The sequence below is a fragment of the Xiphophorus couchianus genome, chromosome 15 (assembly GCF_001444195.1).
Source record: "Xiphophorus couchianus chromosome 15, X_couchianus-1.0, whole genome shotgun sequence".
NCBI classification, from domain to species: Eukaryota; Metazoa; Chordata; class Actinopteri; order Cyprinodontiformes; family Poeciliidae; genus Xiphophorus; species Xiphophorus couchianus.
Genome location: NC_040242.1, coordinates 10,014,031 through 10,027,721, shown reverse-complemented (window position 1 = coordinate 10,027,721; position 13,691 = coordinate 10,014,031). Strand labels below are relative to the sequence as shown.

Here is a 13,691-nt window from a genome sequence, read left to right as displayed (position 1 = left end):
AGCACTGCTTAGCAAAAAAATATAACAAAGCTGCTCTCTGAGTTTTCAGTCATGGAAAAATCCTTTAGGATGCCCCTAGGACTTGCAATCTCCGTAGAATATATAGGTAATGCCAGTCACACTCAATACAATAAATGCCCATATAAAATGTTAAGTACACTTTAAAATTTCATCTCTGTAATCACTTAACCTAGCATAAGTAATTAATGACCATTTAGCAGTCTGGTTAGAAAAAAGGAAATGTAAAGAAAGAAACAAATTGGATTTTATTTTGATCGACTCATGCTGAGTTTAAAAAAATGTTTAGTGTCTGCATTTCTTTTTTAGATACCTTGCACTGATTAAGTTCTGCCTGTAGATTCTCAGCATCGCCTATCCCTGTGGCGTCCCTTGATAGTAGCTCCTGAACTGCCTCCAGCCAGCGCTCCACTTGTTCCAAACGCACCTAAAACCAACAAGTAGAGAAACATTGAGCAATTAAGAAACATTGAGCAATATGATGAAAATTATTGGGGTAATTAGAGTTAACCTACCTGATTGTCTTTCATGCTGCCCATAACGCACTGCAGCATGCCATGCTCCTCACGGGCTTTTGAAGAGAGCTGGCTCCATTTTTGTAGTTCAGCTGGATCAGTGGCTTGTTGTTTTTGTTCAATCTCCAAACACAGGCTCTGTGGTCAGCAAAAGGTCGGGCTCAACAAAGTCTCAGAGCTGTGTGAACTACACTACACTCCATCTTGGAAACTTCTGAATCATTTCTAAAACCAGACATTTGTAGCTTTGGCAGAGTTTTTACAGTTTTTTACATAACATTTCCAGACTCAACTTTCAAGCGTCTCTATTTCTTAATACTCACTTTAAAATATAACATGAAAGTTCATCACTATTGTTGTTGGTTGATTGAAGAATAAAAGGATGGAAGAAAAGAAGCAAGGAAAGGACAAATGAATGAAGGAACGAACGAACGAACGAACGAAGGAATTAAGGAAGGAACGAACAAAGTAATGAATGAACTTATGGACAAACTAAAAAGCCAACAAAAAAATAAAGGAAAAAAGAAAAAACAAAACAACAACAGAACAAAGGAAAAAAGGAAGGAAAGAACTGAGAAAGGAAGGGTTAAAGAAGGAAGTACACGAAGGACGACATAAGGCCCAGAATGGAAGAACGAAAGATTCAAAATGGGAAAGAAGTAAGAACCGAAGAGGAAATAAGAACAAAGGGAAAGGTCAGATGGGAGTGTATGAACATGGTAAGCAACAGGAATGACTGAATGACTGAACGAAGGAAATAACATTTACACAATGGGAAATGGAATAAATTCTGAAACAGAACTACTTTTCAGTACTTGTTTGTTTTTTCCATGCTTATCCAAACCTGGAAAAGTCTCAAAAATCTATTTCCCCACATTTCTAGACCGTGAAACCTTGCTCTGAGTCATTTTCCAAGTTAAAGGAGTTTGCAACGTTTTCCTAATTTGATTTGTGTGAATGCCAAGGGGGTAAAAGAGAATGTATTATGACATATGCTAACGGAGTTCATAAACTCTATGAACTCTGTTAAAGATAAGCAGGACAATAAAAGGACCAACATGCAACAAATACAGCTCAGACTACTTTGTGAAATGTCTTTTCCAAAATGTCAAATCAGGCAAAACAAATGCGCTCGTTCTTCACCAACTATGACAAAGCCATTTGTATCAATGGCTTACAATTTATATGCACACAATTAGGTTCATTTTATTAGCAAAGGCATAATAAAGAAGCAATGTGTGTAAATGACATTGTGAACTCATAAAAACAAAAAGCTATAACAATCAGTGTCATCTCCTCTCATTAGACTAATGTCTGACTGATCTCTGGGATGCTGTCACAGGATTGTATGTTGAGGCTGGCAGGCTCCACATGGAGCTACGTGGTTCATGCACAGGCACGCAGCCCAGAATGTGTCACCTCCCCGCCCCTCTCCCTTGCACAGCGTCCTATCTACCGCGATAACAAGAGCGCAGACTGAGCCACATTCCACGGACAGATGGAGGAGGAGGCAAATGTTCAGTATGCAACAACATGCTCATTATAAAACAACCATTTCTGTGCAAAAACACAAAAGAGGCATGTTCACACACATACCCTTTACCTCTTGCACAATTTAATGCAGTGATAAGGCAATTGACTGCTTGGTAAAAAAAAAAAAAAAAAAAAGGCTTATTGAGTTGTAGAAACCACAGGGGAGACAGGATGACACTACACTGATAAACTAGTTACTCAATCACAAAGAAAAAATAAATAAATAAAAAGCTTAACAAGATCTAGAGATTCCTGCCATGTCAAAACATCAATAATTATCGCACATGCCAATATAAAACATGCAAATAGAAAGGTGCAACTTACTGATATCTACTTTTCTGGACTTTTCTTTTAATCTGTCACTTTGATATGATAACTGCATGCAAAATGCTCTGCAGGAAAGTCTGATTGTTTATTATCACCACCCACCTGTGCCCGCTCCACCGCCCTTTCTGCTGTGTGAACGTCTACGACGCCGTCTTTCAAAGCCGCCAAACTGGCCTCCAGGCTGTCCACCGCATCCTGAACCACCTGGGTGGCTTCTACGCTGGCCAGGGCTGGGCCAAAAAAAAAAAAAAGAAAGTAAATGTAAGTGTCAAAAAGATTACATCACACATTATAACACTGGGATATAATATTAAAACTTGTGTAAGAAGGTGTCCAGTTTGTGTGTTTTCTACTGTGAGGGAAGATGATAAATGTTCCTAATCACTGTGTTTCAGCGCTTCCTGCTTTGCTATATAACCGTCTCTCCTGCCTCCTGTTTTGTTGCCTGTTAATTGCCAGGTGATTTAATGCTTCCATAGTCGGAAGGTGTTTACACAGAGTAAGAGACGAGAGGAAGTGAAAGTTCAAGATGCCCCCATCACAAGAGGCAAAGTACCCTCAAGCAGAAACAACTGATTTCCTTCCAAAAGAAAGCTGTCTTAAAAAGCTCCCAGTCACTCAAAGACACTTATGTTCAAGAGTTTATTCAGGTTACGAGGTAATATTTGGCTGAGATCTGCACACATTAATTCAGGAATTAAAACAAAGACTGATTTTCAGGACTGTTTTATATCCAACTCACGTCCTCAGGTAGAAACAAACTGACAGACATTTGACTTGGCACAAAATCGCTTGTGTATGCTGCTGTAAATTTGTGCGCTTTCGGAGGCCATATAAGGGCAAGATCTATTATTACTTGAGACTAGCCAAGGTTCAATAAAAAATACTGATGTCAAATTTACATAGCTCATGAGCAGCTGTACTCATGTTACCCATTATTATTTTGCTTTCCTTATAAATGTAAAACCTTCAGTGAAAAAGAGAAAGAGATTTTTATTATTAAACAGGAGATCAGATATAGCATAAAGCCGAAAATTTTCTTTCAAAAACATAGGATAAAGCCTGTACAGTGTTTAAAAGCTAATTTATCCTCCAGATGAAATATAATGTTTTTTGTCAAGTTTTAAAGACACTGGACTCTGGATAATGGGGATAAGGAAATGTCCCTTATTATTCTTTGCATATTATTTTTTGCATAACAGCTCAAGCTTTGTCATATATATATATATGTATTCCTTTATTTAATCAGGTAAACCCCGTTGAGATCTAGATCTCATTTTCAAGAGGGACCTGAAACAAACTTCACTCCCCGTCGGGGAATCGAACCCCGGTCTCCCGCGTGACAGGCGGGGATACTCACCACTATACTAACGAGGAGTTAAAACATGTTAGATGGTGAACACCATCACTGATTCTCAATATGATTCAGGTTTGGACTTTTACTGAGTCATTCTAATACATAAATCTGCTTTGATCCAAATTATCTAATTTTAACTCTGGCTGTATTTTTAGTGTCGTCTTATTGGAAGGTGAACATCACTCCATTTTTGCCTCATCTGACAAAAAAAATCCACAATGGTACATTTTCATTTATATATTTTCCATTTTCAGAAAATAAGTTGAACAGAATGCTGGAATGTTTAAAGTCACTAGTCACTAGTGTATTTTTTTGGTTTTCATGATTATGTTTGTTCAATAATGTTTTCTAACAAACCTCTGAGGTTTTCATGAACCCAAATTTAATTAAGGTGCATCACAGTAAAAAGGGTCAAATACAAATGAAGGCCACAATTTCTAAAGTTTAAAAATACTTGAATACCATGTATAATCTTTTACTGGTCTAATAATTGAAAAAGCTAAAGAATGAGAATATTTTTGGAAATAATTGTACATAACCAAGCATGTTTACCTTGATTCACTTCTTGTTCTCTGTTCTGCAGCTGCTGTAGTGTGGAGGAGTGATGTGCAGAAACCACAACCATGTTGTCTTTTAGAGATGGCACCATTCCAAATGTTCCTGCCTCCGAAGACAGTTGTTCAAGTCGCAGACCTAAGGCAGTGACCTGAGCAAGGCGGGACTGGGAACACAATAGGAGATGTTAAACTGAGGATAAAAACTTAATTTAGGAAAACAGATTAAGTAGGGTTAATGTGGTAAACCTCACCTTACATTCTCCTCTCAGGTTTCTCAGCTCAACCTCGTTGTTGCTTTTTACGAGTGAAGTTGTAGCCAGCCACTGGTCCTGTTTCTCCAACATTTGGTCAAGGTCAGCTATCTCCGAGGAAACTTGTCTAATCCGGGTCCGAGTGTGAACCCGGTCGCGGGCGGCCTGGAGCTCCCTTGCACAGACATCCCACTCTGTCTGAATCAGGTCTATGTTTTCCCTCACCGAGTCCACACCTGCTCCCTCTGCAGAAAGACACAAATCAACAATGTCTCACATAAAAACTCCAATAATTAAACATACTGTGTACAGAAGTTTTTATAATTTCATTTAAAAGTATCATAGTTAGGTTGTGAATGTTAAAAACAGTCTGTAGGAAACTGAAAAAAATAAGAAAGGTGCTGGAATAAAATCGTTTCTTGGAAGAAACTCAGTCACAGGATTCCTGCTGCTTCATTGCTGCCAGAACTAAGCGGTCATATAAAGTCTAGAGTTTCATTGAATAGTTATATTAAATCAGCCTACAGCATGCCTGTAGGCTTAGATATTTTGTTACCACAAAATGCACAAATATGTTCACACTGTTGACATTTACCACTAAATAAAACAACAACATCACAGAAAACATAACACATCGACATAAAAGTCATTAAAAAAATTAACAGACATACACAATTAAAGGGGAAAGGAAATATCTTTGATTAAGTTGGGATTGCTGAACAAAAAAATTATGCAAAAGTTTACATACAGCTTGATCTTTTTTTAGCAATTTACCATCATACAAGTACAAACTTTAACATATTTTATTGGGATTTTATTTCATAACGGGCATATGTATTCGGTCTTTTCATCTATTAATTGAAAATTGTTTTAATGGTAGAAAATGTAAAAAGATACAAACGGTATGGATATTTTTGCAAGTCAATGTACAAGCTGAGATCTTTGCACACATTTAAATGGATTGTATTAGAGAATTTATTGTCCGTCAGGAAATACGAAAAGAAATACTTTTCTTACCTCTCTCTAATTGCTCCATCAGGTTGCGTCCTTCTTTCGTTACTTCCCTAACTGTGCTTTCCTTTGCCTTCAGTTGCAATTCCAGCTCCTAAAGTCATAGTTAAACATAATTGATATATTGTCATTAAGGTGCCAATTTAAAATAAAATTACCATAGTTCCTTCATTCAAGTTAAAACTTTTACATTTAGTTTTTCCTGCAGGTCTGGGGCATCAGCTGTGGTTTCAGGAGGCATGGCGCACAGCAGCTGAGCTGACATCTTCCACGTTTGAATCCAGCTTGTTAAGTCAGAGAGCTTATTTTCAAACCTGCATAAAATAAAATGCCTTTATGCTTGCAGGTCTGTTTGTAATTTAGTTTTCATCAATGAAGAGGCAGACTGTGTTTCAAGTTCTTACATTCGTCTGATTTCTGCATCTGTCTCCACCAGTCGTTTTTTAGCAGGAGCAGGTTGGGCCAGCTCCTGATCAAAAGTAGGAGAAGCTGCTGCCTCCATCACTTTTTCCTCCATCTGACTCATTCCAGAATCTGTTACAGCCTCCATTACCTTTAAGTACCAAACAGAAAGAGACACAGAAAATCATCTCTGCATGTTAGTTACTAAAAAACCAAAAACAAACACCAAAGGAAGTATGCAAAGTTTAATGGTACCCCCACTCTTTTGTTTTTATTACTGAAGCTCCTTCAAACTTATAATGAACATCCAGATTTGAGTAGTAGCTTTTTATGTCCATGTTTTCATCATGACAAAATATTTCCAAGTGCACACCTGGAAGGAGCAGTCCTCCAGTTTCTGAACAAGGTTGTCCCATCTGTGAGTCAGCTCCTCTGTGTCGGCCTCAATCTTGGCTCCTGCTTCGGCACTCTGAAGCAGCTGCATCACATCCTGACCTGCATCTGACAGCTTGTCCAGAGTCCTCCTCTTTTTCTCCATGTCCTCTTTTAAAATCTAAAACAATAAAAGTAAAGCTTAATTTTTACTCAAGGATTTCTTGAGAATGTAAAAAGTTCAATCTATTATTTACAGGTGTGAATAAATTAGGACAGCACATGAGTCCTAATATGGATTTTATATCAGTTTAGACAATACTAAAAGAAAAATCTTAAACTTGTGTAAAATGTTGTAAATATAAAAAAGTTTCTGGTAAAGAAAATAAATTAGGACAACCCAAATGTGTTCTCACTTAAAATAGCTGAAATTGCACACGGGTGCATCACATCAGGATGACGTGATGGAAACATCATTACTTGGCATTTTAAAGCCATTTGCAGCTTACACATATAGTTAGGTGGGCTATTTAGGTAAAAATGGACACCATGGTGAGATTAAATAAAATCCGAGCCCTTTCAAAGAGAAAGTATGAGATGAATAAGAGATTTAAAGAGGTCTCAAAACAATATAAAAATCTGTCTAAGTGGGGGATGTTCAAGGGAGGTCTGGCCATTCCAAGAAATTCACCCTGAGAGCTGACAGCAGGAGGAAACAAAAAAAAAACTTGCATCTTGGCTTCAAGATGCTTCTCACTAGTGATCCATCCAAAGGCAGAAAGCCTAAATACTGTATATTTTTCTTGTACTTTAATTGCAATTAAATCACTTTCTTTACTCCTTTAAAAACAAGATGGACATCAATATGTGATTTTCTTTAACAGGCAACAGAAAATTTGGGTTGTCCTAATTTTTTACATGATGATAGGGATTTTGGAAATGCAGTACATTAAATTACATTTGAGAGGAAAGTGCCAGATGCATAAAAAATAATTAGTTTTCTCTACGTACTGTTAGTTGTCGCACATTAGCGTTCATTTCACTGGGATCTCTGAAGTTGGAGGTTTGGACTTGATTTAAAGCGTCTTCTTTTTCTGCCAACCATTCTCTAATCAAACTCTGTGAAAAAGAAAAGGAAATCATTTCATTTTCATTTACAAAGCTAGCATTAGAAAATTATTATTACAGTTTTTTTTAAGCAACCAAAATGTAAATATTCAGTTTGCCAAAATATTGGAAAACAATAAACTTTCAAAGAGCAAATTCATCAACTTAAATTTATCGTTATTGTCTTAAAGTCAAACTGATTTTTAAAATACAAGCAGAAAGACTTATTGTGTAGCTCATTATGATGTGAATCAGTTTTTTTTCCTTCTCCAATAAGTTGAAAATAAAAGGAAAGATGACTGAGCGGTATAAAGCAAAATATTGCATACCTGATCTGATAAAAGCTGTTGCCAAACTAAGAAAACTTCTTGCAGCTTATGCCACCTTTCTTCTGTCCAGCGGCAGACAGCTGCCCAGCGCTCACCCAAAGACTAAAAACAAAGAACAAGAATAAATATATTCTGCTTAAATAAAGTCCAAATCAGCTTCAAGCTACTTCTAATATTTGCAGAAATTAAGCAAAATACAAAAACACACGCCTTATCATCTTTGTGCATAAAGATAAGTACATAATATTATTCTGCAGATTATCTCACAAATGTAAAGCATGGTATCTCACTTGTAATTGTTCCTCCAGGACAGCAGTGGCACTCTCACCGCAGTTCTCATCCACCACGACCACCATATGTGTAAGAGAGTTGACCTTTACCTGCTCTGCCTCCAAGTCATTCTGAAGTTCCTGATCAAGAAATTCAAAACTGAGTTAGTGAAGCGATTAACTGTAAATGAAGATAACAGAAAAGTCACCCAGCTTCATAGCTAAAAGTAGGTTGACTAGTCAAAGTTTAGCATCTGATGTTTGCTAAGTGATTGTAGGAGAGGTGTATTTAGAGATAAAGCATCACAAAGATGTTCAGTAAGACTGGAACAACAAGCAAAAGGTAGATATTTTAATTAACATACGGTAAGTTTAATATTTATGTACTTTATGTTTTTCTATGTTTTCCTTGTAAATATCCACATCCTTGGCTGCTGGTTCTGTCTCCATCTTTTTGATTCGCTCCTCTGTTAGTGTCAGCCAATCAGAGAGCTGCTGTAGCTGCTGCTGCTGCAGCTCCATCAGAACCTCGTGGAGTCTGGAAACGAGAACGGAAAAAATTCAGGACAGAAAGGCTAGACATGATACTTTATACATTAAGCTTAAACTTCTACCGAGTATAAACTTCTACTGAGTATTAGTCCAAACTGTATTAAGTGTACACAAGGATGTTTTCTATCTTTAGAAACACTGAAAGCTTCAACTCAAAAGCGACAATGAGAGAAAAATATCTTCCAACAGTCAAATTCGGATTCAGTCATGTGAAACAATTGCAAATGACTGAGACAACAACTGTTTGTTTTGCAACCATGTTTTGCAGCTTTAGTATGTGGATGTTCCCACCTGGCCTGGCGGTCCATGCTGGCCACTCGGAGACTCTCCCAGCGAGAGTTGAGGAGAGTCATCTGCTCTCGAATTTCCTCTTCTTCCTCATCTGTTAAGTTGCCCTGAACAATCAGTTGATTTCCCGCTTGCAGCACATTACCCACGCTGCTCTGATGAGCGGTCAGCTCCATCATAAACCCCTGCATGTAAAGATGGGGAACATTGTTGTAGTACGTTACTAGACAGAGGTTTGTATACGCTCATGAAGGGCACAAATTATTTGTCATTTGGAGGTTCCAATTATTTATTTGAATAGTTCTTTTTCCATGAGGGAAAAATTTGACAATGACTTGCATGATTGAAACAAGTGAATTTACTTTGAAATTTCTACAAGATACATGTTATCAAAATTAGACATACAGACTCAGATGCACTCACATTCACACTCAAACCCCAATATTTTTGCTAAATGTCCCCTTTCTAACTTTCACCCAAATCACATGCTTTTAGTAGCTTTTACCAACCTTCTAGCGTAATTATACCAATCTATTGGTATAATTTGAAATGATCTATTCATTTCAAAACAAGCTTCAACCATTTGACTCAATCTGTCGTCTTCAAATTAACCGAAATTCGTTTGACCACGAACACCACCTGACAACAAACCATTATTGCTGTCCATTAAGCAAGATTTCAATCTCCATGAACGAAGAGGATACTGATCAACAAGGAAACATCTGTAGCAAATTCAGCAATTTAAAGCTTGAGTGAATTTTTCAGCTGCCCATACAGTCAAGCCAAATGACTGGGGAAATGTTTGGACAAGGGCAGCAAAGATTAACTTTTAAGACTGATGTTTGACAGAGTGAAGGTTAAGTTTTCAACTTAATACTGTAAACTGTCAAGCATGGTGGTAGCAGAATCATGGTGTTTTGCTGCCAGTTGTAATTTTGCATTGAAGAAAGTAGAAAGAAAATAAAGTAAAAAGACAACTTCCCAATTCTCAAATTCAAATCAATTCAGCACTGAGATGGGTGAAACCTGAACATAAGATGTTCCATCATCCCAGACATGCTAAACTGAAATCTAATCTTAAACTACATCAAAGCTTGGAGAAAGCAGGCTCAACTAATGACTTTACTTCATATCCATTTCTGTAAGATTTCTTCTTGAATGATACCTTCTGAGAACTTTAATTATTGTTTAGTGTCTGCTAGTGGATAGTGTGTAAAAACAAAACTGAAACAAGCAGAATTCATTTTAAGCCACTTGATAAGCCTGGCTGTTAAAGAGGCTTTAGATCTCATTGCTCTGTGTCTCCTAACCAGCTTTCTGCTTTGACCTGGATTCCAGGCATTCAGCTTCACAAACAGTCGCATTTCAGCCAAGGGAATCCATTCAAAGCCCCTTCACACACATGCTCAGACACAAACTTTGCAAATACGCCCCCATGTCAAGCAAGCAAGCAAGTCAGCCAGCCAGTCAGCTCTGGGCCGGGAGCCTATGGAGAGTTGTGCTCCATGGCACTCAGTAAAATTCCTGGCATTCCCAACAAGTACAGAGCATGTACTGCTGGTTAGGAGGCATCAGTCTGGCAGATAATGTTGGAAGTGAAGAGTGACAGATATCAACAAAACAGCCAGTGGGTACGTCAAGCATGATATTCACTGCATCTTATATACACAAATCTATATCACAAATCTTTAAACTTCTGTAATTCCGCAGAGCACCTTATTCTAAAGTGTAACCTCAAAGACCATGCTTTATTTTTCTACAGTTTGAAGAGATGTTTGCTTCTGCTTGACAAAGAGACAAGAAGCTAAATTACAGTGTTTGAGTCCATCCGAGTTGTCTTACCTCATGTGTGTGGAACTGGTCTTTAACTTCTTCCACATCGTCCGACACCTCATCCTGAATATGCAGTGCATCCTCAGCTGACAGCAGCCAAGTCAAAACCTCCTCCAGAGTTGTCTGGTAGCTGTCGAGGTCCACTTCCAGCAGGCTGCCATCCATCTCCCCCTCGGTCTCTGTCAGGGTGCTGGTGGTCTCGGGTCGCGGGCTGCTGCCTGCCTCTTCCATCTGCACAGTCTGAAATATAGACGTCCAGTTAGGTCCTCATCCAGTTTGTAACATTATAACCTCATAAAAGTTTTCACAACCCTAAAACTTATTCACATTGTGACAGTGCAACCACAGGAAACATATGTGCTATTTTGTGAAGAATCTACAAAAGTTTCGGCCTCTAAATGTGTTAAGCTGTAAACACCAAGTCAAGTTTATCTGTACAGCACATTTAGGCTAAAATGCAGTTCAACGTGCTTTACATAATAAAAACATAAAATAATAACCACTTATGAAACAAGCAACAAACTTAATATTGTGTCAAATCAAATCATCAAGAATAATCATCATCAAATATCAATGCTCCAGTTATTACAAATCAAAGGAAACTTTAAACTGGTGAGTTTTTAGTCTTGATTTAAGGCTAAATCAAGGCAAATACCATTTAATCACCGTACTTGATTTAAAGTAATTTAGTGTTTTAGTTGTTTTGAGTTTTTTGCATGTTTGTTCCAGATTAGTGATGCATAAACCTGAATGCTGCTTCTCCATGTTTGGTTCTGGTTCTGAGGATGAACAGCAGACCAGAACCAAAAGACTTGAGTAGTCTGGTAGATTGACATAACAACAACATGTATTTTGGTTCTAAACCATTCTAAACTAACAATAGTATTTTACAACGTGTCTCTGAGCTCCCGAGAGCCAGTTTAAGGACTTTAGAACTGGGGTGATGTGATCCATCTTCCTGTTTTTAATGAGAACGCCAGCAGCAGCATTCTGAATCAGCTGCAGCTGTCTGACTTTTTAGGCAGACCTGTGAAAACACTGTTGCAGTAATGAATGCGACATGCTTTAATTCTAAAAATGATCACCAGACATTTTTTCTTCCATGCCACATTTGACTTCTTTGTGTTGATTCATCACATAAAATCTGGATAAAATACATTTAGGTTTGTAGCTGTAACACAATGAAATGTGAAAAGATTCCTGGGGTACAAATACTTTTGGAAAGAACCAAAATAAACCAATACATCTCAAATATAATGTCTATAAAACACAGTGCACACCCTCCATTCATTATTTCTAACTTTAGTTGCATCTGTGCACATCAGCTGAAGAGATTTAAAATAGAAATAGACATGTAGGAAAAGGTGGTGTAGCCTTGGAGAGCACAAAGTGACCTCTCTGTTGGGTCAAAAAACTGCATGCTTATAGGATGCTGTGAGGTCTCCCTAGTACACTGCAAAGGGTTGGTCTACATTTCTGGACTGAATGTGTGCTTCAAAACAATAAAGTATCTAGCAGGAACTAAGATGAGGGTGAATATACAGTCAAGTCAAAGACATGGATGAAAAGGCCGTCTGGCGCGAAACAAGGAGAAAATCCGAAAGAAGGGTTTAAAAATGTGTTGTGTGACGCATACACACAAAATTAAGAAAAGCTTTAGTTCAAATTGCACTTCTAACGGGCAAAATAAAAAATTATCTAATTATAAATTTAAGAGTAGTTATGTCTTTTCCTAGCCATTCAGAGAAAGCATTACTGGTTTACAATTTATTTTTCCTGAAGGGAAGGTCAAAGGAACTCTGCTAATCTGTCTGTAGCTGAACAGGATAAACCCTCAGCAGCAGCAGCAGCAGCAGCAGTCAGCATGCCAAGTCAAACATTACAGAAATCCTTATGGGTGTGTAGAGACTAATACAGCGAAAAGTTAAATGGACCTTTGTTTTGGGGGCTGGAGTTACACAGTGGGCGAAGCTGAGCAGTAAGCTCAGAAAAAGGTCAGGATCTGGAAATATTCAGTGGCCTTTTGGACATTTTGGAATAAAAAACAACAGCATACTGTGCTGATGCTGCTTTAAGAAACAGAAATACAACAAAGGAAGGGACTGAAGAAGGAATCTTAACCATTGCTTTATTTAAAGATGTGCACGGTTGTAAAAGAGCGCTTTATTATCACCAGACGATTTCCTTAACTCTGTCGCTGCCCTCATAAATTCTACAGTTATGATTATGGGTCATATAATGCAATACTACACATCCTTGTCATGTTTTCATTCAACCATATCAAAATATAAAGTGCTTAAGGAATAAATAACAACAAATCCCTTTCCAAAAATCATTGCTGGGGCCTCTAAACATGTCTGCAAATAAAACAAATGGGTCTTTCTTGTTCCTCCAGTCAGTTGCGCTGCCAGTTGCATCACTTCATATGGGTGGAAAAATGTCCCAGGAAAGTAAATCTCATTTTGAACAAATCAGAGTATTATTCAAGAAGACTTTTCCAGAGTCCATTCCAGGGTGTGTTAAGTATTTGCCCACAGGTAATAAAAACCTAAGAGGTGGTTTGGGGATTTTCTGACCAGAAGCTGTGCCGTGGATAAAGTCAAAACAGCTGGCTCAAAAGGGCAAAAAAGTTAACCAATGCAGTCCCTGTTGTCCAGAGATATTTTGGGAGATTTTTAGGAATCTTGTAATCTGTTGTGCACAGATTACAAGTTTAAGAATCAGCAGGAGAGTACATTCAGTGACAAACTAAAGCTCAGCAGCAAGTCAATTTCTACTCTCGCCAATTCATCCCCCTATTTCCTTCCATCCCATTTACAGCTCTATGTTTCCAGTGTACATCATGGTCTGCTGTGTAACGTCAGAGAAGTGAGTCATGGTTCTGCTCCCAATTTGCCCATGCCTGCTGTGCTTTTCAAAAGCATGGCTGGAGAGAACGGAGGCAGCTGCTTTTTGTTCTTAAAGGTGGGG

The 13,691-nt window shown here is 38.0% G+C and overlaps 1 protein-coding gene and 1 non-coding gene across 8 annotated transcripts in view; both read right to left on the bottom strand.

Moving 5' to 3' along the window:
* Positions 1-13,691, bottom strand: part of utrn (utrophin) — a 181,236-nt gene that overhangs the window by 141,023 nt on the left and 26,522 nt on the right. For all 7 annotated transcript variants that reach the window (XM_028040704.1, XM_028040702.1, XM_028040708.1 and 4 more), the window contains 15 exons: positions 10,731-10,961; positions 8,892-9,073; positions 8,436-8,586; positions 8,070-8,189; positions 7,780-7,881; positions 7,355-7,462; positions 6,345-6,524; positions 5,974-6,122; positions 5,760-5,883; positions 5,576-5,663; positions 4,559-4,803; positions 4,303-4,471; positions 2,496-2,623; positions 534-671; positions 332-445 (listed from right to left, as the gene is read on the bottom strand). In XM_028040704.1, coding sequence (XP_027896505.1) covers positions 332-445; positions 534-671; positions 2,496-2,623; positions 4,303-4,471; positions 4,559-4,803; positions 5,576-5,663; positions 5,760-5,883; positions 5,974-6,122; positions 6,345-6,524; positions 7,355-7,462; positions 7,780-7,881; positions 8,070-8,189; positions 8,436-8,586; positions 8,892-9,073; positions 10,731-10,961 — 2,229 coding nt within the window. The remainder of the gene's footprint in view (positions 1-331; positions 446-533; positions 672-2,495; positions 2,624-4,302; positions 4,472-4,558; positions 4,804-5,575; positions 5,664-5,759; positions 5,884-5,973; positions 6,123-6,344; positions 6,525-7,354; positions 7,463-7,779; positions 7,882-8,069; positions 8,190-8,435; positions 8,587-8,891; positions 9,074-10,730; positions 10,962-13,691) is intronic.
* Positions 3,699-3,770, bottom strand: trnad-guc (transfer RNA aspartic acid (anticodon GUC)). Its single transcript has one exon. It is a non-coding gene; the product is annotated as a tRNA-Asp (tRNA).